The sequence below is a fragment of the Erythranthe guttata genome, chromosome 11, assembly GCF_056151865.1.
Source record: "Erythranthe guttata isolate IM_541 chromosome 11, IM_541, whole genome shotgun sequence".
Classification (NCBI taxonomy): Eukaryota; Viridiplantae; Streptophyta; class Magnoliopsida; order Lamiales; family Phrymaceae; genus Erythranthe; species Erythranthe guttata.
Window position 1 is genome coordinate 14,916,536 of NC_142543.1, and position 26,295 is coordinate 14,942,830.

At 33.2% G+C, this 26,295-nt stretch overlaps 3 protein-coding genes across 7 annotated transcripts; all 3 read right to left on the minus strand.

Moving 5' to 3' along the window:
- Window positions 1-243: 243 nt before the first annotated feature.
- Window positions 244-15,623, minus strand: LOC105956273 (homeobox-leucine zipper protein HDG11). Of its 4 annotated transcripts, none has more exons than XM_088825131.1 (11): window positions 15,491-15,623; window positions 4,007-4,141; window positions 3,720-3,837; window positions 3,441-3,632; window positions 2,847-3,233; window positions 2,663-2,755; window positions 2,355-2,564; window positions 1,977-2,160; window positions 1,587-1,855; window positions 1,302-1,391; window positions 244-783 (listed from the first exon to the last, which is right to left on the minus strand). In XM_088825131.1, exons 2-11 carry the CDS (start codon window positions 4,117-4,119, stop codon window positions 403-405), a joined length of 2,037 nt encoding a protein of 678 aa, XP_088681257.1. In that variant the 5' UTR covers window positions 4,120-4,141; window positions 15,491-15,623; the 3' UTR covers window positions 244-402. The 4 variants fall into 4 exon arrangements, with proteins under 4 accessions (XP_088681257.1, XP_088681256.1, XP_012835569.1 ...); XM_088825130.1 differs by having other exon boundaries at window positions 15,473-15,605; XM_012980115.2 differs by lacking the exon at window positions 15,491-15,623 and adding an exon at window positions 6,538-6,770.
- Window positions 9,340-17,474, minus strand: LOC105956274 (homeobox-leucine zipper protein HDG11). Of its 2 annotated transcripts, none has more exons than XM_012980118.2 (12): window positions 15,807-17,474; window positions 15,491-15,669; window positions 13,102-13,236; window positions 12,815-12,932; window positions 12,536-12,727; window positions 11,942-12,328; window positions 11,758-11,850; window positions 11,447-11,656; window positions 11,044-11,227; window positions 10,654-10,922; window positions 10,369-10,458; window positions 9,340-9,851 (listed from the first exon to the last, which is right to left on the minus strand). In XM_012980118.2, the coding sequence occupies exons 3-12, from the start codon at window positions 13,212-13,214 to the stop codon at window positions 9,474-9,476; spliced, it is 2,034 nt and encodes a 677-aa protein (XP_012835572.1). In that variant the 5' UTR covers window positions 13,215-13,236; window positions 15,491-15,669; window positions 15,807-17,474; the 3' UTR covers window positions 9,340-9,473. The 2 variants fall into 2 exon arrangements, with proteins under 2 accessions (XP_012835572.1, XP_012835571.1); XM_012980117.2 differs by having other exon boundaries at window positions 15,473-15,669; window positions 15,807-17,460.
- LOC105956275 (pentatricopeptide repeat-containing protein At1g28690, mitochondrial) lies at window positions 15,472-17,416 on the minus strand. Its single transcript, XM_012980119.2, has 2 exons — window positions 15,807-17,416; window positions 15,472-15,669 (listed from the first exon to the last, which is right to left on the minus strand). The coding sequence occupies exon 1, from the start codon at window positions 17,414-17,416 to the stop codon at window positions 15,833-15,835; it is 1,584 nt and encodes a 527-aa protein (XP_012835573.1). The 3' UTR covers window positions 15,472-15,669; window positions 15,807-15,832.
- Window positions 17,475-26,295: the final 8,821 nt, after the last annotated feature.

A 26,295-nucleotide genomic window follows, 5' to 3' on the forward strand; every position in this document is an offset into this window, starting at 1 on the left:
GATCTACAGTGGCTCGTTCATACGTAAGAGCTCCACAAGTTCGTTCATGGCTGCGACAGCTGTCTCGATAGTGACGGATTTATCCATCTCGTGTGTCGCATTTGTTGACCAATGTTGTGATAGTGAATTGCATGTTTCTTGAATATATATGCTTTTACTCGTGCAATTAAATAAACTCGATCATAAGGAGTTGCTTATTAAACAAAATTCCTGATAATTATTACGAAACGAAGAGACTACAAATTCAAGCTAAACGCATTTCAGACCATTGAATAGTAACTTCTAAATAATATATATATGAATATTATTAACTGTTTTAACGGTATAAATAAAAAACAAGTAAAACAAAAAAGTATGATTTAATTAAAAAAAAAACAATATTCGAGAAGATAAAATCCGAAATTAATCATAATAATGAAGCGCCGCCTTGATCTTTTTAACGGTGGAGCTGATTAGGGTATGCACGGTGGCGACGGACTCCATATTCAGTTGCGTTGTCAATTGGCTGTGACAAATTAATATCTGGAAAGCAACCGTGAGAAGCGAGCCACCGCTACCGGTGTTGGAACTGGTTGAAGCTCCGTTGGTGCCTCTGCTGCTAGCACGGCCATCGGTAGAGATCACAAAACCCGAGGGCAGAATCGGTATTTTCGTTGCGTCCTCCCCATTCACCACAGAGAGGAGCGCCTTCAAATCCATCGGGGCGTATATTATTGCTGCCCCTAGAGAGTCGATGCTACTCTCTTGCAGCACCACCATCTTGTTTTCTTTGGGTACAAAAGGCTGCAGATTTAAAAAAAAAAAAAATCAATGATATTAAAGTGAAGTTAAAAAGATAATAATAATAATAACAATAACAAATTGTTAAATAAACTTTATTGTGCTAATTGTGTGCTCGATAAATTGCGTCGTATCTACACTAACAATGCACAATAGTTCCAGTTTCGGTAGTGCAAATGCAGTGGGACAACAATTTATGATAAATTAACGACTTTATTGTGCTAGTTGCGCGCTACATAAATTCTGTGTCGCATTTGAACTAATAGTGCACATGTAAATATTTATATTAATTCCGGTTTTAGTGCAAATGTAGGTGCATATCAATTTATGATAAATCAACAATTAATCAAATTATACGCTGTTCAAAATAAAATTACGAGTAAACGGACACAGCACCCCAGCTTTTATCAAGGCACTAATTAATTTTCTTTTCATTCTATAGATCACATTGAGTCAGAAGCTTATGGTACATATCGGCCTTCAAATAATAAATAAATAAATTAAATAAATCCGTAACTAACCTGGATAATGGAAATACGATTTCCGGGATGTTTCCCGGTTGAGATGTGCGCAACAGTAGTTACAGGATTCCCATTGGATAAGACATCCCACTGCACATAAGATAAAAACACATTTTTAGTCTTTCTATATTATTTCCAATCGATTAAGACATCGTTCGGTTGCCAAGATAGGATTAGTCAGGACAAGAACATAATCTTATAAGGTCCAATGATTTAATTAAAAGAAAACAAAGTTGCAAACTGACAATCGAGAGAAAAGTCGTTAACTTTTTTTTTTTTACGTACCAGTGCTCTTCTTTTCTCGTCGTGGAAGAAGTTGAAGAGATGCTCCTTCGAAAAGGGAAGCCAAAGCGAGGTAGCTACGCTAACAATGAATCCATCAGGTTGATGAGGTCCATTACTTTTTCGGAGCGCGACACAAACTCCGCTATTTTGATATTCTGACGGATTTGGAAAATCGAGTTTATCCGACATGCACAGTACTTCGAAAAAACTCTCCACCATTCTTTGGGAAAGTGTCATTACGTTTCTCTTTCCTTCAAGCGACTCGATAACTGAATGACAAAAGAAAGGAAATAGTAATTAACGTTTTAACCACAATTTCCATTCATCGAAGTCATCGGAATACGAGAGGTAAGAGAACATAATAATATTAATAATATAATAATAATATACCTCCTTCAAGTTCGTTTGTAGGTGTGGCGATTAGTCCATTTGAGAATGCAAATCTCTCGCACATTCTTTGAAGAGTAGTAATCCAGCGTTTGGCTCCATATGCTTGAGAACCACAAACGAAGTCTCTGTACAGACGATGAGTCGATAATTTGTCGTCCACTTGTACATGTTCAATCCATGTAACCTATTCAAGAAAATTGATATTCAGTATGTAGATAGCGTAAAAGAATAGAGCTAATAGCATTCGGCACCCCGTATTACATCGAATTGCTAAAAACACCCATGACACATAATATGAGATAAAGAGTACTCACTTAAAATGGAATATTAGTCAATTTGAAATAAATGGGTTTTTAATTTTATATATAGAGAACTCACTGTTGATTTTCCATTTGAAATATCTTGAATAATACACCCTGAAGGAAACCTCCAAGAACGAATGGGAACGGAATCTTGGAGCTGTGTTATGAAATCGTAGGACATGTCCACCAACACCCAAGTGCTCGAATTAATTTGGCGGGAATATCGAATGAAGAAAAATTCCCGGGGAGCAACAAGAGGCGACAAAATGTGCATTTTTTGATACAACTGCGCACCAAAATAAGTCAAAACATTCAATTTTTTATCCATTCAGATATCCCGAAAAAATAATGATAATAATAGTATGGATTTTTTGAGGTCCTTACCAAATGTAACAAACCACCAAATATTCCAGTATCGATTGCTTCAAGGGTCGTCGCTTTTGTGACGATAGTAGGAAAAAATTCCTTCCATTTGTTCTGCAAATTATTAGCAAATAAATTTTCACTTTTAAAATAAAAGAAAAAAGAAAAAAGAAAAAAACAAAACTCCAATGTGTAACATACATACCACATCAACAAGCATTTCGATTAAATGTGTGGCAGACATTGCCACCTCGCCCGAATCTTTCGAAGATTCAAACCGAGCACTAGAAGTGTTGACCTGGTTTGACTTGGGGAAAATCATATCATAACTATCTCTACGTAAAGTATATCTCCCATGATCCGATGGAGCTTCGAACCACAGTGGCTCGTTCACACGTAACAGCTCCATAAGTTCGTTCATTGCAGCAACAGCTGTCTCGATAATGACAGATTGATCCACATGTGTCACACTTGTTGACCAATGTTGTGACATATATTGTTCACCAGGTGCACTAGTACTGGGCTCCGTTCCAACGGAAGGCAGAATTGGATTTCCCATGTAATTGGTCAAGAAGTTGACCGCTCGTTCGTGCTGAAAAAAAAGGTTTACGAAAATCGATATTAATAAATGTCCAAAAATGCATGTTTCTTGAATATATGCTTTTACTCGTGCAATTAAATAAACTCGGACATAAGGGGTTGCTATATTTGCTAAGTACGGAAAACGACGAAACTTTTCATGTGCAAAAAATAAAGATCTCGATTATTTAGTATATAATATATCGATCGATCAGATCACCTCTTCTTTCAGACGTGCATTTTCGATTCTCAATCTCTGTAGATTTTGGCGTTTCTCTTCTTCACAAACGCCTGAGCTATTGCAAGAGGGACAAAAGGCGTTTTTCAGAGCCTCGTGCATCGAAAGGTTCTCGAAATGAATTCTTTCGTTCTCCGAGCGGAGGGAATTGTTGTCTGCTCTCTCGTTCAGAGCCTGTAAACATAATGTACAATCAAGTTAATAAATCATCGTAAAATGACCGTAAAAATATTTGTGTACTCTGCATAAAGAATAAAGCACCTTTGTCTGAGTTCGTTTATTTTGAAACCAGAATTTTATCTGCTTTTGGTCAAGGCCGAGTTCTCTGCTCAATTGTTGCCTTTGGTTCTTGTCCGGGTGCGGACATTCGTTATAGAAACTGTGTAAATATCATAAATCGGGAAACGGAAAAATATTATACAGAGAAATTCTATTTCAAGTGTCTTGTCTTTCGAGTGTAACGAGAAATTTTCAGCCATGCAAATGAAGGTTTATGAAAAATCGAAATGTAAATGGAATAAAATTATTTAGACAGAAATTAATCGTACGCCTCGAGCTGCTGAATTTGTTCGGTAGTGTGACGGTGGTATTGCTTCTTGCCCTGTTCTGAGTTGTAGTTTTCTTCGTCGCCCGATCCATTTCCTCTGTTAGACAAATCCATCTCTTACAGCTCCTTTTTATTCCTAACAACACAAAAAAAAAATATATATATATATATATATATTATTCATTATATATATATACAATGACTTCATATAGAAACCGAAAAAAGGGACTCACCTAAGTGCAAAAACTCTGCAAAACACAGTATGAGTAAAAAAAAAATATGTAAATAATTCTGCTATATGAAAATATGGTTGTCTTGGACTAAATATATAGCTTGACCTAAACGAGAGCTAAGAAGCAAAAATAGAATTCTATGACGATATTCGAAATAATTTCAGATACGAGATACCCTACTGAATGTGGACGGAATCTCAGGGTCTACAGAATCCTGCTGAATAGAAAATATATACATCATAGAATATAATTTATGTCTTTATTTGAAATATCAAATGCAGATTCTAATGATTAAATAGTGATTATGAATGTATAGCAGTAATTCAAAAGTTTCCTTTTATTGCATTAGCTTATATGGATTGTTAATGAATTTAGTAATTGATGGTTTGAATAACATTTATTCCGAATCTGTCATTTCTTGATTCTGATTGTTATTATCTGCAACGAGAAATGAAGACCGATAACTTAATCAACACGAAAAGAAAAATATACATTTATCGCGTATTTGTTGTCATGAATTCAATATTACGGAGAAGACCTCGGTTTCCTAAAACGAACAATTTATATACACTATTAACAATCACAGAGAAGATATCAGTTTCCCTCAGTTTCATATTGCCGAGAGTTCTAATCGGTTATTTGTCGACATTACGCACCATGTAAACAAAGTTATTTCCTTTCTTTTTCTACTAGTTCATCGAGAAAAAATAAACATGCCTAGATATATATAAATAATATGGCCTTCGACTTCCTAAAACGAAAAAGGTTGAATAAAAGTTAAGGTTTAGTACTAACAAATGAATCATTTAACATCATGTTCCATCTAAATTGATACATTTATTTCCTCGATGCTCCATGCACGTAAATCAGGAACAAGAACTTCCTTCTTTCTATTAAATAACAACTCAGTCCATTCAGTTTCAATTAAATATACTATTAGTTCCAACATATTATGCTAGAGTACTTTATAAAAATATCTTTTCCGAGGTGTAAAAGATAATAACAAGATCTTATGCTATCATACTTCAATAATTGCAAGTAAATTTTACATATATAAAAATAGCCAGGAAAATCTTGTAACTAAAATTATGAAAAAATATGAATTTGAGCCATATTTTTTGACGACTTTATACCAGTCGACTTGTCTGAACTTTCGATGATCAAGCACTTCATTTCATGCAAGGTTACAAAGAGTAGCATATATTCCCTGATTCTTGCATATACCATGCACAAATCATACCTATATTTTTTAGCATAATTTAATTACTAACTTACGGTGAAACATTGAAATCTAATCACATCCCACGTAGAAAAATGTATCAATAAACATATTCCCAATTGCGACGCATTTCGACAAGCAACGAGTAATCGATCGGGGTTTCAGCTGATGCAAGTAGTTTTATTCGAATATCAATCATGTACGTAACAAATAGTATTGCAATAAAATTATTACTATCTAAGGCAAAAACACGAGCTAGTTCTTGAAAACATCTATTAATGGACATTTACGTACCTTGTGAACGAAGTTACTTTATTTCTTTTTTCTACTATTCATCAAGAAAAATAAACATAGCTAGATAAATATCGCATTCGACTTCCTATAATGAACAATACGTATACATTATCTCCAACATGGCTTTAATTAAACATTAATTAACATCATGCTCCATCCTTTTGTAAATTGATACATATCTTTTTTTCCTCAAAGCTCCTCGCATGAAAATCGGGAATATACTTCATTTAAACTATCCCTTAGTACATCCAATTTCAATTAAAACTAACAGTACGAAACACTATGAGTTCCAATATAGTATGCTGAAGTCTAATCGTAAGGTGAAAACGTAAAAACCTAATCTCGAGATATATATTAGTTTATCAAATTTATCAAAATTTCACTATTAACCTAATTAAGGTGAAAAGTTGAAATCTAATCTCCGCCGACGTAGAAAAATGTATGCAATGTCCGTATCAATAAATTCTCGATGGCGAAGCACTACGACACGTAACGAATAATCAATCGGGGTTTCAGCTGATGGAAGTAGTTATATTCGAGTATCAATCATGCAACAAGTATGTATTGCAGTAAAAATCATCACTACCTACGGCAAAAAAAACACAAGCTAGAAACAAAACTAAGAACTTCAAATTAGGGAGATAAATTGAAGAAGAGCTCGCAATGCCCAAAGGTACAACCTGTTGCAGCGCGATGTACAAACATCAAGCAGAATTTTTCCCTCTTTTATTTTTCTTTCCCATCTCCCCCGCGGAGAAGAAACCAAAAAACACAAAAAAAAATTACCGCGACAATAGGGCAAGGGCTGCGCCACCGTTCTGGCGGCGTCCAATAGGCAGTTTTCACCACTGCGCCGCCAGTCAGCGGCTTCTTCTTCCTCCGGCTGCCTCATCTCCAACAGGTGAAAATCATGGACGATTATAATTATGCTTTGTTCGACATATGAATTACTATTTTCCAGACACAACAAAAAAAACTTGATCGTTTTGAGTAACATTCTAAAACTCTATTAACAATTCAATTTATTATTGTTTTTCTTTTTTCCCTTTTTTAAATTCCAATTCGGACCAAAACCCCATCCATATATTCGTCAAAATAAAAATACAAATAAACATTTATAAATTAATACAGTTAGAATTGAAAAAATTCTATTAATTTAATGAAATTTTAAATACCGAACTAAGAATTTAAATATGTTTTTTTACCGAATGAGGATTAGAAAAAAATATTATTTACGCGAGGCTATTAATGTATCGAAGTTCTACTATAAAACAAAGTCATACGAGTGCAATGAAGTAAGCAAATCAGGTCTCCATATCGAACTTCTGTTGTAAACTAGAATCATAAGAGCATCTCCAATGGAGAAGCAAATCGAGTCTCTAAATTCTGTTTTGGAGACTCCATAGATTTTTTTGTTTTTCTTTTTTTTCGATAGAATTTTAGAGTCTCTAAAAAACAAAATCCCACAATGAAGGACCTTATAATCTTGAGTCTCTGAATTATGTTACGTAGTATTTCATATAGTCTTTTGATTATGGCTCAAGTTTTATTCATATACAATGTTGTAGAAAATTAATTTTTTTTTGAACAATCTTAATTATTTTTATATATATAAACATCGATCCAAAAAAATAATTTTTTTTAAGAGATATGAAATGTTGAACTACAACCATTAGATATGGTTTCAATTAAAATATTAGTAGCCCGCATGGGTGTAGCTCAACTGGTTCCGGAGGTATCAAGTTGGTGCAATATCCTATGATCGAATCCTGGCAGCCGCAGTGTGAGAATTTCAACTCCAATGAGGGTTGGTTCTTTGTGGGCACCAGGTTCGGGTCCGCTACATTAACGGCACGTCCCTCCTGCCCTCAATTCATTTTTCTCCATGTTCTTCGCCATAAACAGAGGAAAAAAAGTTATGCAATAAAACTTTTCAAGTATTGACAGCCAACTCAATCTTCTAGTTGAAATACGTCTGGAAACTTCAAATTCCCCAAAAATAAAAGTCTTTCTCTGGCTTTTCTGTTCAGATATATTGCCCACGAACGAGAATCTTTATCGTCGTAAAATATATTTTTCTCCACAGTGCATCAGATGTAGAGTTGGGGTTGAATCGGCATTACATGTTCTCCTATCTTGTCGAGATGTGGGCGATATTTGGATCTGCCCGCCGTTTGATCAACTAAAAGTGCATTCAATAATCCAATCTCATTTGCAATTATTTGAGCTTCTAGTAACCAACCTGGACAAGGATTCGCTAAATTTGGCCACTACGGTTATGTGGAAGTGTTAGGACCAACGGAACAAGGAAATGGACGGGGAGAACAGTATACAAGCGGTCACAATTTTGGGTTAGTATAGAGACTACCTCAAGGAGCATTCAGAACATCAACTGCGTTCGTTTCTCACACAACCTCAACGACTCCCTACAAAGTGGAAGCCACCAGACGATGGAGTGATCAAAATTAATGTGGATGCAAGCTTTCCGCGAGGTGAGACCTATTATGCTACTTCACTTGTCGCTCGCAATTCTAGGGGGCGAGTGCGTGTTTTGGATGGTTCACAAGTTCGCCGGACGGCCAATGGTGGTAGATGGAGAAGCCCATGCTATTCTCAAGGCATTAATCACAACACAAGAAAAGGAGTGGCCGAACATTATTGTGGAATGGGACAATTTACAGGTGATATCAGCGCTTCGGGACAAGAATCATTCGGTTCTTCCGTTTGGAGCATTCATTGAACAAAGTCTGTCTTTATCTAGAGTCTTTGTATCTTGTACGTTTGATTATATTAGACGATCTGGTAATAAATTCGCACATATGTTTGTGTCGAGCTATGGTCATTCTTGTAGCGAGGGAGCAACCCTTCCTTCGGACTTGGCGGATATTGCCCAATAATATTGATCGAGATTCTCAAAAAAACTCAACCTTCTACTTCTAATTTCTTCAATTCTCATTCACTACACCTAAAGCCAATCAAATTCCCTTAAATTTCTACAATCATTGAAGAGAAAAGAAAGAAAATAAAACTCACAATCTGAAAATTTTGAAGTGGTGAAGAAGATGAAGAACAATTAGAGTTATTTATGTTTTTTTTTTTCATTTTTTTCTTACCGTTGAAAACCAACGGTCATATTTGCAAATCATTCAAATTTTAATTTTTATGTATAAAAATAAAAAGTCGGAAATCAGAAGTTTAATCAAATTATAAGCTGTTCAAATTATAAGCTTAACATTTAATCAAATTATATATATTGCCGATGGAAACTATTTATCATAACTATCTCGATCCAAAGCATATCTCCCGTTGCGCAATGGAGCTTCGATCCACAGTGGCTCGTTCATACGTAAGAGCTCCACAAATTCGTTCATGGCTGCGACAGCTGTCTCGATAGTGACGGATTTATCCAGCTCGTGTGTCGCACTTGTTGACCAATGTTGTGATAGTGAACTGCATGTTTCTTGAATATATATGCTTTTACTCGTGCAATTAAATAAACTCGATCATAAGGAGTTGCTTATTAAACAAAATTCCTGATAATTACGAAACGAAGAGACTACAAATTCAAGCTAAACGCATTTCAGACCATTGAATAGTAACGTCTAAATAATATATATATGAATATTATTAACTGTTTTAACGGTATAAATAAAAAACAAGTAAAACAAAAAAGCATGATTTAATTAAAAAAAAAACAATATTCGAGAAGATAAAATCCGAAATTAATCATAATAATGAAGCGTCGCCTTGATCTTTTTAACGGTGGAGCTGATTAGGGTATGCACGGTGGCGACGGACTCCATATTCAGTTGCGTTGTCAATTGGCTATGACAAATTAATATCTGGAAAGCAACCGTGAGAAGCGAGCCACCGCTACCGGTGTTGGAACTGGTTGAAGCTCCGTTAGTGCCTCTGCTAGCACGGCCATCGGTAGAGATCACAAAACCCGAGGGCAGAATCGGTATTTTCGTTGCGTCCTCCCCATTAACCACAGAGAGGAGCGCCTTCAAATCCATCGGGGCGTATATTATTGCTGCCCCTAGAGAGTCGATGCTACTCTCTTGCAGCACCACCATCTTGTTTTCTTTGGGTAAAAAAGGCTGCAGATTTAAAAAAAAAAAAATCAATGATATTAAAGTGAAGTTAAAAAGATAATAATAATAATAACAATAACAAATTGTTAAATAAACTTTATTGTGCTAATTGTGTGCTCGATAAATTGCGTCGTATCTACACTAACAATGCACAATAGTTCCAGTTTCGGTAGTGCAAATGCAGTGGGACAACAATTTATGATAAATTAACGACTTTATTGTGCTAGTTGCGCGCTACATAAATTCTGCGTCGCATTTGAACTAATAGTGCACATGTAAATATTTATATTAATTCCGGTTTTAGTGCAAATGTAGGTGCATATCCATTTATGATAAATCAACAATTAATCAAATTATACGCTGTTCAAAATCAAATTACGAGTAAACGGACACAGCACCCCAGCTTTTATCAAGGCACTAATTAATTTTCTTTTCATTCTATAGATCACATTGAGTCAGAAGCTTATGGTACATATCGGCCTTCAAATAATAAATAAATAAATTAAATAAATCCGTAACTAACCTGGATAATGGAAATACGATTTCCGGGATGTTTCCCGGTTGAGATGTGCGCAACAGTAGTTACAGGATTCCCATTGGATAAGACATCCCACTGCATATAAGATAAAAACACATTTTTAGTCTTTCTATATTATTTCCAATCGATTAAGACATCGTTCGGTTGCCAAGATAGGATTAGTCAGGACAAGAACATAATCTTATAAGGTCCAATGATTTAATTAAAAGAAAACAAAGTTGCAAACTGACAATCGAGAGAAAAGTCGTTAACTTTTTTTTTTTTACGTACCAGTGCTCTTCTTTTCTCGTCGTGGAAGAAGTTGAAGAGATGCTCCTTCGAAAAGGGAAGCCAAAGCGAGGTAGCTACGCTAACAATGAATCCATCAGGTTGATGAGGTCCATTACTTTTTCGGAGCGCGACACAAACTCCGCTATTTTGATATTCTGACGGATTTGGAAAATCGAGTTTATCCGACATGCACAGTACTTCGAAAAAACTCTCCACCATTCTTTGGGAAAGTGTCATTACGTTTCTCTTTCCTTCAAGCGACTCGATAACTGAATGACAAAAGAAAGGAAATAGTAATTAACGTTTTAACCACAATTTCCATTCATCGAAGTCATCGGAATACGAGAGGTAAGAGAACATAATAATATTAATAATATAATAATAATATACCTCCTTCAAGTTCGTTTGTAGGTGTGGCGATTAGTCCATTTGAGAATGCAAATCTCTCGCACATTCTTTGAAGAGTAGTAATCCAGCGTTTGGCTCCATATGCTTGAGAACCACAAACGAAGTCTCTGTACAAACGATGAGTCGATAATTTGTCGTCCACTTGTACATGTTCAATCCATGTAACCTATTCAAGAAAATTGATATTCAGTATGTAGATAGCGTAAAAGAATAGAGTTAATAGCATTCGGCACCCCGTATTACATCGAATTGCTAAAAACACCCATGACTTCTGCCTTGAAACTCTAAATCGACACATAATATGAGATAAAGAGTACTCACTTAAAATGGAATATTAGTCAATTTTAAATAAATGGGTTTTTTATTTCATATATAGAGAACTCACTGTTGATTTTCCATTTGAAATATCTTGAATAATACACCCTGAAGGAAACCTCCAAGAACGAGTGGGAACGGAATCTTGGAGCTGTGTTATGAAATCGTAGGACACGTCCACCAACACCCAAGTGCTCGAATTAATTTGGCGGGAATATCGAATGAAGAAAAATTCCCGGGGAGCAACAAGAGGCGACAAAATGTGCATTTTTTGATACATCTGCGCACCAAAATAAGTCAAAACATTCAATTTTTTATCCATTCAGATATCCCGAAAAAATAATGATAATAATAATAGTATGGATTTTTTGAGGTCCTTACCAAATGTAACAAACCACCAAATATTCCAGTATCGATTGCTTCAAGGGTCGTCGCTTTTGTGACGATAGTAGGAAAAAATTCCTTCCATTTGTTCTGCAAATTATTAGCAAATAAATTTTCACTTTTAAAATAAAAGAAAAAGGAAAAAAGAAAGAAAAAAAACTCCAATGTGTAACATACATACCACATCAACAAGCATTTCGATTAAATGTGTGGCAGACATTGCCACCTTGCCCGAATCTTTCGAAGATTCAAACCGAGCACTAGAAGTGTTGACCTGGTTTGACTTGGGGAAAATCATATCATAACTATCTCTACGTAAAGTATATCTCCCATGATCCGATGGAGCTTCGAACCACAGTGGCTCGTCCACACGTAACAGCTCCATAAGTTCGTTCATTGCAGCGACAGCTGTCTCGATAATGACAGATTGATCCACATGTGTCACACTTGTTGACCAATGTTGTGACATATATTGTTCACCAGGTGCACTAGTACTGGGCTCCGTTCCAACGGAAGGCAGAATTGAATTTCCCATGTAATTGGTCAAGAAGTTGACCGCTCGTTCGTGCTGAAAAAAAAGGTTAACGAAAATCGATATTAATAAATGTCCAAAAATGCATGTTTCTTGAATATATGCTTTTACTCGTGCAATTAAATAAACTCGGACATAAGGGGTTGCTATATTTGCTAAGTACGGAAAACGACGAAACTTTTCATGTGCAAAAAATAAAGATCTCGATTATTTAGTATATAATATATCGATCGATCAGATCACCTCTTCTTTCAGACGTGCATTTTCGATTCTCAATCTCTGTAGATTTTGGCGTTTCTCTTCTTCACAAACGCCTGAGCTATTGCAAGAGGGACAAAAGGCGTTTTTCAGAGCCTCGTGCATCGAAAGGTTCTCGAAATGAATTCTTTCGTTCTCCGAGCGGAGGGAATTGTTGTCTGCTCTCTCGTTCAGAGCCTGTAAACATAATGTACAATCAAGTTAATAAATCATCGTAAAATGACCGTAAAAATATTTGCGTACTCTGTATAAAGAATAAAGCACCTTTGTCTGAGTTCGTTTATTTTGAAACCAGAATTTTATCTGCTTTTGGTCAAGGCCGAGTTCTCTGCTCAATTGTTGCCTTTGGTTCTTGTCCGGGTGCGGACATTCGTTATAGAAACTGTGTAAATATCATAAATCGGGAAACGGAAAAATATTATACAGAGAAATTCTATTTCAAGTGTCTTGTCTTTCGAGTGTAACGAGAAATTTTCAGCCATGCAAATGAAGGTTTATGAAAAATCGAAATGTAAATGGAATAAAATTATTTAGACAGAAATTAATCGTACGCCTCGAGCTGCTGAATTTGTTCGGTAGTGTGACGGTGGTATTGCTTCTTGCCCTGTTCTGAGTTGTAGTTTTCTTCGTCGCCCGATCCATTTCCTCTGTTAGACAAATCCATCTCTTAGAGCTCCTTTTTATTCCTAACAACACAAAAAAATATATATATATATATATTATTCATTATATATATACAATGACTTCATATAGAAACCGAAAAAAGGGACTCGTGCAAAAACTCTGCAAAACACAGTATGAGTAAAAAAAAATATGTAAATAATTCTGCTATATGAAAATATGGTTGACTTGGACTAAATATATAGCTTGACCTAAACGAGAGCTAAGAAGCAAAAATAGAATTCTATGACGATATTCGAAATAATTTCAGATACGAGATACCCTACTGAATGTGGACGGAATCGCAGGGTCAACAGAATCCTGCTGAATAGAAAATATATACATCATAGAATATAATTTATGTCTTTATTTGAAATATCAAATGCAGATTCTCATGATTAAATAATGATTATGAATGTATAGCAGTAATTCAAAAGTTTCCTTTTATTGCATTAGCTTATATGGACTACTAATGAATTTAGTAATTGATGGTTTGAATAACATTTACTCAGAATCTGTCATTTCTTGATTGTTCTTATCTGCAACGAGACTGAAGACCGATAGCTTAATCAACACGAAAAGAAAAAATATATTTATCGTGTATTTGTTGTCATGAATTCAATTTTACGAGAAGACCTCAGTTTCCTATTGCCGAGTGCTGATCAGTTATCCTGTAAAAAAGTTCGTTATTTCCTTTTTTTTCTACTAGTTCTTCGAGAATAATAAGCATATATATATATATATATATATATATATATATATATATATATATATATATATATATATATATATATATATATATATATATATATATATATATATATATATATATATATATCCTTCGACTTCCTAAAACGAACAATTTATATACACTATTAATAATCACAGAGAAGACCTCAGTTTCCCTCAGTTTCATATTGCCGAGAGTACTAATTGGTTATTTGTCGACATTACGCACCTTGTAAACAAAGTTATTTCCTTTTCTTTTCTACTAGTTTATCGAGAAAAATAAACATGCCTAGATATATATGGCCTTCGACTTCCTAAAACGAAAAGGTCGAATAAAAGTTAAGGTTTAGTACCAACAAATGAATCATTTAACATCATGTTCCATCTAAATTGATACATTTATTTCAATAATTGCAAGTAAATTTTACATATATAAAAATAGCCAGGAAAATCTTGTAACTAAAATTATGAAAAAATGGATTTGAGCCATATTTTTTGACGACTTTATACCAGTCGACTTGTCCGAACTTTCGATGATCAAGCATTTCGTTTCATGCAAGGTCACAAAGAGTAGCATATATTCTCTGAATCTTGCATATACCATGCACAAATCATACCTATATTTTTTTGCATAATTTAATTACTAACTTACAGTGAAACATTGAAATCTAATCACATCCCACGTAGAAAAATGTATCAATAAACATATTCCCAATTGCGACGCATTTCGACAAACAACGAGTAATCGATCGGGGTTTCAGCTGATGCAAGTAGTTTTATTCGAATATCAATCATGTAAGTAACAAATAGTATTGCAATAAAATTATTACTATCTAAGGCAAAAACACGAGCTAGTTCTTGAAAACATCTATTAATAGACATTTACGTACCTTGTGAACGAAGTTATTTTCTTTCTTTTTTCTACTATTCATCAAGAAAAATAAACATAGCTAGATAAATATCGCATTCGACTTCCTATAATGAACAATATGTGTACATTATCTCCAGCATGGCTTTAATTAATCACTAATTAACATCATGCTCCATCCTCTTGTAAATTGCTACATTTTTTTCCTCAAAGCTCCTTGCATGAAAATCGGGAATTTACTTCATTTAAACTTCAAATTTCAATTAAATCTAACAGTATGATACACTATGAGTTCCAATATAGTATGCTGAAGTCTAATCGTAAGGTGAAAACGTAAAAACCTAATCTCGAGAGATATATTAGTTTATCAAATTTATCAAAATTTCACTATTCACCTAATTAAGGTGAAACGTTGAAATCTAATCTCCTCCGTAGAAAAATGTATGCAATGTCCGTATCAATAAATTCTCGATGGCGAAGCACTACGACACGTAACGAATAATCGATCCGGGTTTCAGCTGATGGAAGTAGTTATATTCGAATATCAATCATGTAACAAATAAGTATTGCAGTAAAATTATCACTACCTACAGCAAAAACACAAGCTAGAAAAAAAACTAACAATGGAACCTCAAATTAGGGAGATAAATTGCAGAAGAGCTTACAATGCCCAAAGGTACAACCTGTTGCAGCGCGATGTACAAACATCAAGCAGCATTGATCCTCCCCAAGATTTTTACGAGCAAGAAACTGATTCTTCATTGGTCGTGGGTTTTGCACCGGAATTTTTTTTTCAAGTTGATTAACTGATACTTCGTTGATGATGGGTTTTTGCACCAGAGGCGGTTTCTTTTAAAAAAACCTTCACACCCATAGAAATTATAATAGCCATTTTTTGGTTTATAGAACAATTAAAAAAATATATAAAAAATTTAGCAGAATCTTAAGTTACAAATACAGGAGAGTTCTTGCCGGAGAGAACATAACAAAATCTTTTACCTGACAAATAATACTGCCATGATAAATCACAGTGACTGGCCAGCATGAAAAGCTTCTAAACCAGCATCGGTTCCAATCCAAGTGAGCCCCGTTCCTTTCGATATTCCTCTCGCTTTCATCAACTCCCTCAATTGGCTCACACTATCCCATTTCCCAGCATCAGCTAACGCGTTCGACAAAGCAACATACGCTCCAGGCCTACTCTCTCCACTCACTTTGAAAAGCTCGTTCGCTGCTATTTTCGCGAGCTCCACATCGCCATGGAGTCTGCAAGAACTCAGCAAAGCCGCCCAAACGTCGGAATTAGGCCTTTCGGACATTTGCATCACGAATTGAAGCGCTTGGTTCAAACTCCCCGCACGCCCTAATAGATCTACCATGCATGCGTAGTGCTCCATTCTTGGCTTCATCGAGTAAACCCGATCCATGCACTCGAATATCTTCCTCCCTTTGGCAACTAATCCTGCATGGGCACATGCAGAGAGTGCACCGAGAAAAGTAACGTAATTTGGTTTAGTGTGACGTTCGCTTATCATTCTATCGAAGAGTTCGAGCGATTCGTTTGGACACCCGTTTTTCCCGTATCCATCAATCATTGAAGTCCACGAATAGACGTTCTTTCTCGGCATGGAATCAAAAATGGATCTTGCATCATCGGTTCTCCCACATTTGGAGTACATGTCTATCAGAGCACTGCCAATCTTTATGTCTGTGAAAAGCTCGGTTTTCATTAACTGCCCTTGGATCTGCTGGCCGATTTCGAACGCTGACAAAAGAGAACAAGCACCGATAATACTTGCAAAAGTAGATATCGTAGGCCTGAAATTTAGGCTCTGCATATCGATGAATATATGTATCGCCTTCTTAGCCGTCTCGACTGATTTACTGTATCCTTCGATCATGGCATTGTAAACCACCACATCCTTCTCGACAGTCTTGTGAAATACATCCTCGGCATCTTCCAAACGGCCTTGGTTCATGTACCCTGTGATCATCGATGTCGAACAAATCACGTTCTGGTCCAACATTAAATCGAACACTCTTCTTGCGTACTCAACCCTCCCACTCTTCACATACGAGTCAACCAATGCGGTGTAAAGCACATCATCACCTTCAACATTGGATTTCAATATCTGGGCATGAACCTCACGCCCCGTAAAAGGTAAACGTGACCCTGCATTTCCGCTAGTCGAACCCTTCAAAATCATCGAAAATGTGTATCCGTCGGGCTTTTCATTCGAGAGGCACAGTTCTCGAACCAAATCAAAAGATTTATCGACAAACCCGTGTTTTGTATAGCCCGATATCATGTAATTGTAGGCCGATAAAGTTCGGCGAGGCAATTCATCAAACACCTGACGCGCGTCTGATAAACAGGAGGACTTGACGTACATGATGAGGAGTTTGATGGAGATATTGACATTGGGTTTGATACCAGCTTTGAGTATGAGGGGATGGATCTTTCGGCCGTGTGAGGGATGATCTGAGTTTATGTAATTCTGAAGAGCTGATGCCACAGAAAACTCAGTTACAGAGCTAACCTCTGTAAGCGGGAAATTCGTATTGGGTTGGTCTAGAACTCTGATTTTGCTTAATATTCCATATCTCATCGTCTTCTTCCCATTTGGTATCAAAGAATCATAGTTTCAACTGTAATTTCAAGAACTCAACGAGTGAATGAATTTTTTTCCTTTTTTCTTTTTTTTTTTTCTTCCTTCCTTCTTCTGGGCTCTCTCACATTAATTCGAGAAAGGGCTTATCATGGGCTGCAATGAATCCAATAGCAAAGAACATTGGGCTAAGACCTAATACGGACTTGGCCCAATAAATAAAATTAAAGATCGAATCGAAATTAGTATTTTATTTTTAAATTGCAATTATTTTTCGCGAAATGAAAAAAATATGTATACTACTCAGGGGTGGAAATTGATACCAATTTTTTTTGTTTTTGCCGATGTTGATCTAACATTTTCTGATTTTAGAATAATATCTTTCAATCCGAATTCTGAAATTCCGAGTTCCGATTTTTCGAAATTTCTTGGATCCAAATTGGAGTAAGTATGAGATTTCGATTTCCGATCCGATTTTCAATTTCAAAAAAATCCAAAAATTTCAATTTTTACCCAATATTACAGTTAGAATATCAATATTATTATGTATTTTATATTTTCGGTGACCAAAAAATAAAAATTTCTGAATTTTGCTGATTTCTTCTATTCGAAAATTTTCTGATTTTGGAACAAATTCTTTCAAACCAATTTCTTGTTTGAATGAAACGGAACTAATTTTTCACTTCCAAAACAAGAAATGACTAATTACTATTAGATTGGTCCGAATTACACGCCTAATAGGCTAATACTACTCCAACCATGTGCTTTAATTAACAAGATTACCTAGAAATTGGGAAGGGTCACAATTATTAAAATCACAATTATTCTCAAAGTTACATTCATAAACTAAAACTAGATTAGTCGCAACGGGAAAGCTTTCAATTTTTAATTGACATCAATTTTCAATTTTCAAAAAATCCCCCCTCATTAATAAGTAAATTTGACTCCGTGAGAGTGAACAAAGACAATACGTAGTCGAGGGATTGTTTTAATTACCCAAATATTATGATTTTTTTCATAATTTAGCTTTACCTTAGGGTGTGATTGTAATTTACCCTAATTTAAAGCAATTTTTCAATATTTTTCCGAAAAGGTTTTTTTATTTATTTATATATTTTATAGTTAATTAAATAATTTTGAGATCATGTAATTAGGTAGATCAACATTTAAGGCACGCTGATAAACTATTCACTCGCTTGTCTTGTTCCTTTCATTTAGTCTTCTTACATCAGACAAAAAAAAACACACACACACACACACACACGCAATTGTGTGGTGTTTTTGTGTGTGTGAAGAAGGGACAGAGAATACATTTCTTTTTTAAATGGATCAGATAGTTACATTAGAGCCTAAATTGGTTGTTACAATCAAGAACTCTTCTCCTTTTTTTCACCTTTTTGGTTGTTATTATTTCCATGGTTGTTAATCTCTTACCATTTACGCTTCGATTCAACAATCCGTTTCAAGTTTTCAACTTTCGATCTTTTACTATTCATAACTTGTCTTAAACATAAATTTTAGCATCTTATTTCGACAAAAAACAAATAAATAGGTTTTTTTATTTATTTATATATTTTATAGTCATAATTAGGAATTTTTCGGAAATCTTCATTTTCGGAAATTTTTCGGAAATTTTCGGAATTTTCCCGAAAAAAAAAAAAAAAGAGGAAAATTTGATCACCGACACAGTAGCCAAACTGCAGAAAGAAACATCAAATAACCAAAACACACAACAGACTCACCAAAGCACACAACAAAGCACACAACAGACTCACAAACACATAATTCCCAGCAACATGATTCCGAGCAACCACATAATTCTGAGCAACATAAAACCCAAGAACAGTTCGCATAATTCCGAGCAACAATAATTCCGAGCAACACAGGCTCATCAAATCAACATAAAACAAACAAACACATAATTCCGAGAAAAAACCCAAAAATAATTCGCAATAATCAAACACATACAAGCTTTTCAGCATAAACAAACAAAGATTTAAAAAAAAAAAAAGAAAATTACCTTGAGAGGAGGGCTGTCGGCGACGGCAACGGATAGGCAGCAGGCGGCGGGATGACGGCGGAGGGATGATCGGCAGCAGGCGGCGGAGAGCAGCGGCGGAGAGATGGGCTGACGGTGGAGAGCAGCGGCGGAGAGATGGGCGGAGGAGAGCAGCGGCGGACGGCGGAGAGGAGCGGCAGCGGCAGACTGCGGCGGCGGAGACGGAGGGGGAGGACCCGGCGGAGGGGGGGCGCCGGCGAAGGGGAAGATTGAAAGAGAGAGAAACAAATCGGCGGAGGGGAAGAAAATCGGAGAAATACAAAGAGGTGCAGAGTTTTCGAGACTTTGATGAGACCTTCCCCTCTATTTTGTTGTTTTTTTTTTTTTTTTAATACATATAATATTGCAATTCAAAATCTCCTAATAAAACATATATTTTGTTATTTGCAATTTAAGTTATTTACCATTCCTTTAATATTTTATATAATCTAAATTATTCCAAAATTCTTAAATATATATATATATATATATACTTGTTTTTTCTTTAATTTCTAATACATATAATATTTCAATTGTTTTCAAAATTTTTAAATATGTGGGTATTTTTGAATATTTAAAAAAATCAAAATCTCCTAATATATAATATTTCAATTGTTTTCAAAAAACATTAATATGTGGGTATTTTTGTATATTTCAAAACTAATAAAACATATATTTTTCTATTTGCAACTTTAATTTATTTACCATTCCTTTAATATTTTATATAATCTAAATTATTCCAAAATTCTTAATTTTATACATATATATATATATATATATATATATATATATATATATATATATATATATGCATTATTACAATTATTTTCTAAATTTACAACTATGTGGGTATTTTTTTTTATATTTTAAAAATTCAAAATCTGCTAATGAAATACACATTTTGTCACTTGCAACTTTAATATGCTTACCACTTCTTCAATATTTTCACCAATTTTATATCTAAATATTTCCTAAATTAGCCCAAAATTTGTAAAATAATCCCATAAAATTTGAAAATATTACATATTTTTATTATTTAATGTGTATAGTATTAAAAAAAACGGGGGCGCTGCCCCCGAACCCCCGTAAACTTGTACATTTTTTACTATATTTAATTCCGAACACCCTTGACAAAAATCCTGGATTCGCCACTGTCCACAACCCACCCTTGTCAAAAAGTCCAAAGAAACCATGGCCTCTGAAAAACACCCGCAGTGGTTTTGTGCACCCTTGTCAAAAAGTCCGAAGAAACCATGCCCCCGGAAAACCAAAGTCTAGTTCAGGATTGGGGATTTTAATATTATTAAGTTCAATTAACTTTCAATTGGAACTTCTAAATTAAAACTGAGGAGGTGGTGAGGGTGGCGCCGGAGAAGATAGTTGTAAGACGAAGTGAGAAATGCCTAAAATTACGAATATAGTTTGTCTGCCATGAAGTGTGGTTTGGGTTTTTCAAGAAATTACGAATATTACAATGGGGTCCCTAAAATTTAAATTATTTACATTTAAAAGTTGAATTATTAATGAAATGGATAGAAGGGTATTTATGTATTTTCCTTTCAAAAATCCCATCATCATTCGCACAAAGCGAGAGTGAAACACACAACTCGAACTAGGGAGGAAAGTGCCTTTAACTAATGTTCATAGGGGGGTTTTAGTATTTTTTTGTAACACATGGGGTTTTTGAGCCATTCGAGATTTCAGAGGGGTACTATTTGCAAAAAACTCTTTTTTTATTATTTGATTTGCTTAAGTTTTTCGTATCCTCAGTTGATTATCAAATATTTGCATGCATGTAATGAGTTGATCACTAAGACCTTAATCCTAAGACCACTCTTTAAGTTTTGTCCGAATAAATCACACACTTCGAAACTCGAACATGTTCATGCACATGATAAATATGTGTCAGCGTCACTGGAGACCTTATTGGTCATAAAATGTCATCAATATAGTAGTATAATTATTTGATTTCTTTCTACTATGACTTATGGACATTTTATTCAACTAGTAAGTGACACGTGCGTTGCATGTGGTTTATGATTTTTGTTAATTATTTATATATTTATTAATAATTTTCTTTATTAAAATTAATTTATATTATAAACAAATATTTAATAAATTAGTGATATGATTTAATATTATGTTTATGTAGATTTCCGATCATATTGATTTTGGTTGATTTTAATGTAGCACAGTGCATAACAAAACCTTCATATTCATTACTTTAAACTCCTTAATTAAAAAACAAAATTGTGCATTATAAGTGATTATTTTTATTATTTTAAGGGGTCAAATAGACTAAAATATATAAATAAAAATAAAAACTAATGAAAAAAAAATTATTTTTTTTTCTTCTGGAAGGGCGGCTCATCCCCTTGTGGTACCTTAGTTACGCCCCTGCTTTCATCTTGGTGCCTTAGTGACACCCCTACTTTCATCTACCCTAATAAAAGCTTACTTTTAAATTTCATCTTTTAATCTAATATATAAATCAATGAGGGCAAATTTCACTTTCTCACTTCGTCATCTGATCTCAAATCACTTTATCCCCCGTACCTAGGGGTGCATGTTGGAACGGATTTTCCAATTTCAGCCGGTTCCGATCCGAAAAGTTCCGGTTTTGGAACAACTTTTTTCATTCCGACTTTCGAATTCCGATTTCCGAAATTTTCCGATTTTTTGGATTGGAATTGGAATTATATAAAATAAATTTGGAATTTCCGATTTCCGATCTGATTTAATTCCGAAATTAATTCCGAAAAAATCCATTTTTTTTCCGAAAAATACACCTATAAATAGTATATATTATATAATACTTATTTTCTGAAAAAATACGCCTATAAGTTTTGTTTTAGGATTTTGACATAATGATTTGTTGTTAGAAATTTTATTGGATATTATGCGGTGTTTATTTTTATTTATTTTTTTGAACTGAAATTTAGTAGTTATTAGTTTTACTTTTATCGACGTGGATGTTCTTATTTTCGAAAAATTATGAACATTTTCGAAAATTTTGGCTACGTTTTGAAATTTTAAAGCTTATGTGATTTCCGATTTTTTTTCCAAAATTCCCAAATTTTCGGGCCTTTTGGAATTGGAATGAATGTTTAGATTCCGAATATTTTGGAATTGTAATTGGAATTGGAATTGATTTTGTACTTCCGAATTTTTTGGAAATTTTCCGAAAAGGCTAATTCCGATCCGATCCACCCGACGTTCACCCTTACTCGTACCAATGTAACCCTCTCTATCTTCACGATTTTGACCTTGAAGTTGTTAGCCAAGGTCAGAAAATTACAGGAATAGTGAATTCTTTGTTCAAGTTCTTTTGTTTTCATTCTCAATTCTAAACTTTTGACCTTCAGTTCCTCATTTGCACGTGAAAAATGTTCAATAATTTGCTGAATCTCTTCATTTTTTCTTAAGCTCTAACATCCTTTTGTTGATAATACAACCACAACCCCGAGCTCGTTCACATAAAGGAGGATCGACCCATTTGAAAAAATCACAGTAATTCACTGGATAATTGCAGGATATTTGCATATTCTCTGTGAAAGCATATTGAACCTTAAAAATTTACCATAACAATTGATTCTATTTTCATTAAAATTAGTGGATGAGTTCCCGCTACTCCAGCTTCTTCTCATGTTACTTGAGCCCATACTTTATGACTGTGGTGAACTATTTTCAGCCATGCCTTTGTTGTTGAAGAAAACAACCAAAAATCGCGAAGAAAGCTGCTGGTTTTTTTCTAGGGAAAGTGATTTGAGAATTTGATGGAAGAGGGGAGTGGAAAAACGATGCAAACTATTTAAACCAGGTGAGTGGGCGTTTCAGACCTTGTCCAAACGGCATCGATGTCAAAATCGTGAAAATTGACGGAGAAGGTTGACTTGGGGCAATTGTACAAGTGCCGGGGGATTTGTGGGGGGTGGGGGGGGGGGGGTGTTGTAAATCGATGCAATTAAGGATATGAGGGGGCAAAGTGATTCGAGGTTAGAGTACAAGGGGAAATGGAAGTTGCCCATTTATATATGTTTTATCCTCAAATTAGTGTAGATATAATGATATTGATAAAATTAAAAAAATATTTCACAAATTAATTATTTTGATCTAAACAATAACATTACATGTACCACAACCTCCAAAATTTAATCAAAATCAAATTAGAAATTATATTGATAGCTACGTATGATAGTGAGTATTAATAAAAAAAATTATAATATAAAAAGTTGCTATAATCCACCCAAAATAAATATTAATTAAATTTTCTGGTGACAATTTTATAAATGTGATAACATACGTTATTCCTTTAAAAAAAATACATTATTTATTTACAGAAAACGAAAATCTCTAAAAGTTTGTTCTAATAAGAAAAAATATTATTTAAAGTTTAGAGTAGGTTAAGTAAGAACTATGTGAGATACTACAAAAAATATTAAAAGTAATTTGTAATATCAAAGATTGCTTACCATTTAACTTAACCTTATATAGTTGTCCGCACTTTATTAGCACCTCAAATTTTAGGACTATTTATTTTATATAATATAATAAGTTGTGGAATTATTTTTTCAATTTTATCTATTTATTTTTATGTGAATGATTTTTTTCTTTATTCTCTTCAAATTACTATAAATTATTGAAATTGACAAATTTAAACGTACCATAAATAAATTATTTGAGCTAAATGGTGACTGAAATATAGTCAAATCTATATATAATATAAAAAGAGGATCTATGCTCTATATGATTGACATGTGGCAAATGATGATGTCATTTGTCAAAATTGCTTAGTTGGAGTTCAATTGATTAGGTGGATTCTTCAATTGATTAGGTGGCATTTTTATTTATGGATGTTTTTTAGTTCTTTCCTATTTTACATTTACACAATCATTTAATAATTACCACATGTATATATATTATTTCCAAAGTTAATATTTTATAAATTCGAAATAAAAAAAATCTTATTTATATTTTCAGTATTTCAAAATATTTTTATTGAAAAAAATTCATGAAACTCAATTTTTTTACGAATATTCAAATAATTTTCATAAAAAAAATGTTTTTTTAAATACTAAAATATTAAAATAAAGGAATATTTTGTTGTTGTAGTTGTTTCATGCATTTAATATTTCATGCATTTAATATCCTATAAATTCGATTTTTTTTTTAATAGTTTAAGTTTTCGAAATATATTTTCCACCTATATTTTTTTAAAATTCAGAAAACTCAATCTTTAATGTATAAATATTCAATTTTTTTATATCATGTATATATTTTCGAATTTTTTAATATTATGTATATATTTTTGATTTTTATTATATTATGTTTATATTTCCGTAATTTTTGTTTTTTTTTTTGTATTTTTTTAGTATTAGATCTTTGAAATATATTATATTTATAGGATTTCACAAACTAATTCGAAATATCATGTTTTTAGGTAATTGTTTGAATTTTTTTCTTTTTAAATCCGATAGTATATATATTATGCTTTAAATATATTGAATTGTAACTAATTTCTAAGAAAAGATAAATCTTCAAATATTAATTTTGGCAAACATATCATAATTTTATTATTTGATTTGATAAATGTGAAGGATTTAATATGGGAAAATAATATATTGATTTTATTTCCCATTTTGAGAATAAAATATTTACATGACACAATATTGTACCATAATTATTTAAATTTGCTTATTGATTTCCGGAAAAGAATGATTTCTTAACAATTAATTGATTTGTGTCTTAATTATGTATTATTTACCTTTTTAGCAAACTAAAGACAAGTATAAAATCATTTTTACCCTACACTCATCACCTTCATCCAATTTCGTTCCAGAAAACTACAAATGTTCCATAAAGTTTCATTTTTTCAGTTAATTTTCGCATGCTTTATATTTATGCGTTTTTATTATTAATTATGTCGTATTCATACAATAATTATTTATAATTTTATTTACATATAAGATTGTATATCTAACATTTTATTTTGTTTGTTTATTATTGCAGATATAGTCGGCAAAGGTTTGTTTTTCGTACTGATTGATTATTTTATGTTAAGATTTAACTCCATAATAATATATCATTACATTAAATAATTGTCTTATTTGAAATTGAAAGGAAAAACTCAAGACTCAATGATAATATAGAGATTATAGGTAAGACTCAAGACTCGGTTACATCAAATAATTGTCTTTTTTGGATTGTGCCAAGAGAGCCGGTGAGTGGAGTTTGATTGGTCTACCAATTGTTCATACGAATTTATATTATATATATATATATATATATATATATATATATATATATATATATATATATATATATATATATATATATATATATATATATATATATATATATATATATATATATATATATATATATATATATATATATATATATATATATATATATATATATATATATATATATACAACGAGTATTGCCGCAATACAAGATTCGTTGTGTATCATTTTCTTCTATGGTGCAAAATGGACATTTTTTCCACTATGTTTAAGATTGTTGATACTATATGATTTGATTGCATTTAGTTGCTTATTTTAATTTCTTTAATGTTGATTTTCATTTTTTTTTCAAATATCTGTGTTGTTTTCTTAATCATTATGATTCATGTTGAGTAAAATTTTGTTCTGGTTATTCATCTGGACTTTTTACAATAATTCAGTACTTAGTGTAACGAAGAAATAATTTTTTTTTTATTTCTTACGTGAAATATTTATTTTATTTTTCTAATCCATAAGTTCTTAGAAAATTTCGAAACAAATAAATATTTTGTATTATCTATAAATGAAACTGTTTAATTATTAATTTAAATGTAAAA

Excerpts from the sequence above, each read along its gene's own strand:
- LOC105956273 (XM_088825131.1), bottom strand. The coding sequence starts at position 4,119 with ATGGATTTGTCTAACAGAGGAAATGGATCGGGCGACGAAGAAAACTAC. Across the intron at positions 2,565-2,662 it reads TTGGTGGTTTGTTACATTTG|TTGTATCAAAAAATGCACAT; the intron begins GTAAGGACCTCA and ends TTTGGTGCGCAG. Across the intron at positions 2,161-2,354 it reads TTTCAAATGGAAAATCAACA|GTTACATGGATTGAACATGT; the intron begins GTGAGTTCTCTA and ends TTTCTTGAATAG.
- LOC105956274 (XM_012980118.2), bottom strand. The coding sequence starts at position 13,214 with ATGGATTTGTCTAACAGAGGAAATGGATCGGGCGACGAAGAAAACTAC. Across the intron at positions 12,728-12,814 it reads ATAAACGAACTCAGACAAAG|GCTCTGAACGAGAGAGCAGA; the intron begins GTGCTTTATTCT and ends TTATGTTTACAG. Across the intron at positions 12,329-12,535 it reads ATGCACGTCTGAAAGAAGAG|CACGAACGAGCGGTCAACTT; the intron begins GTGATCTGATCG and ends CTTTTTTTTCAG.
- LOC105956275 (XM_012980119.2), bottom strand. The coding sequence starts at position 17,416 with ATGAGATATGGAATATTAAGCAAAATCAGAGTTCTAGACCAACCCAAT.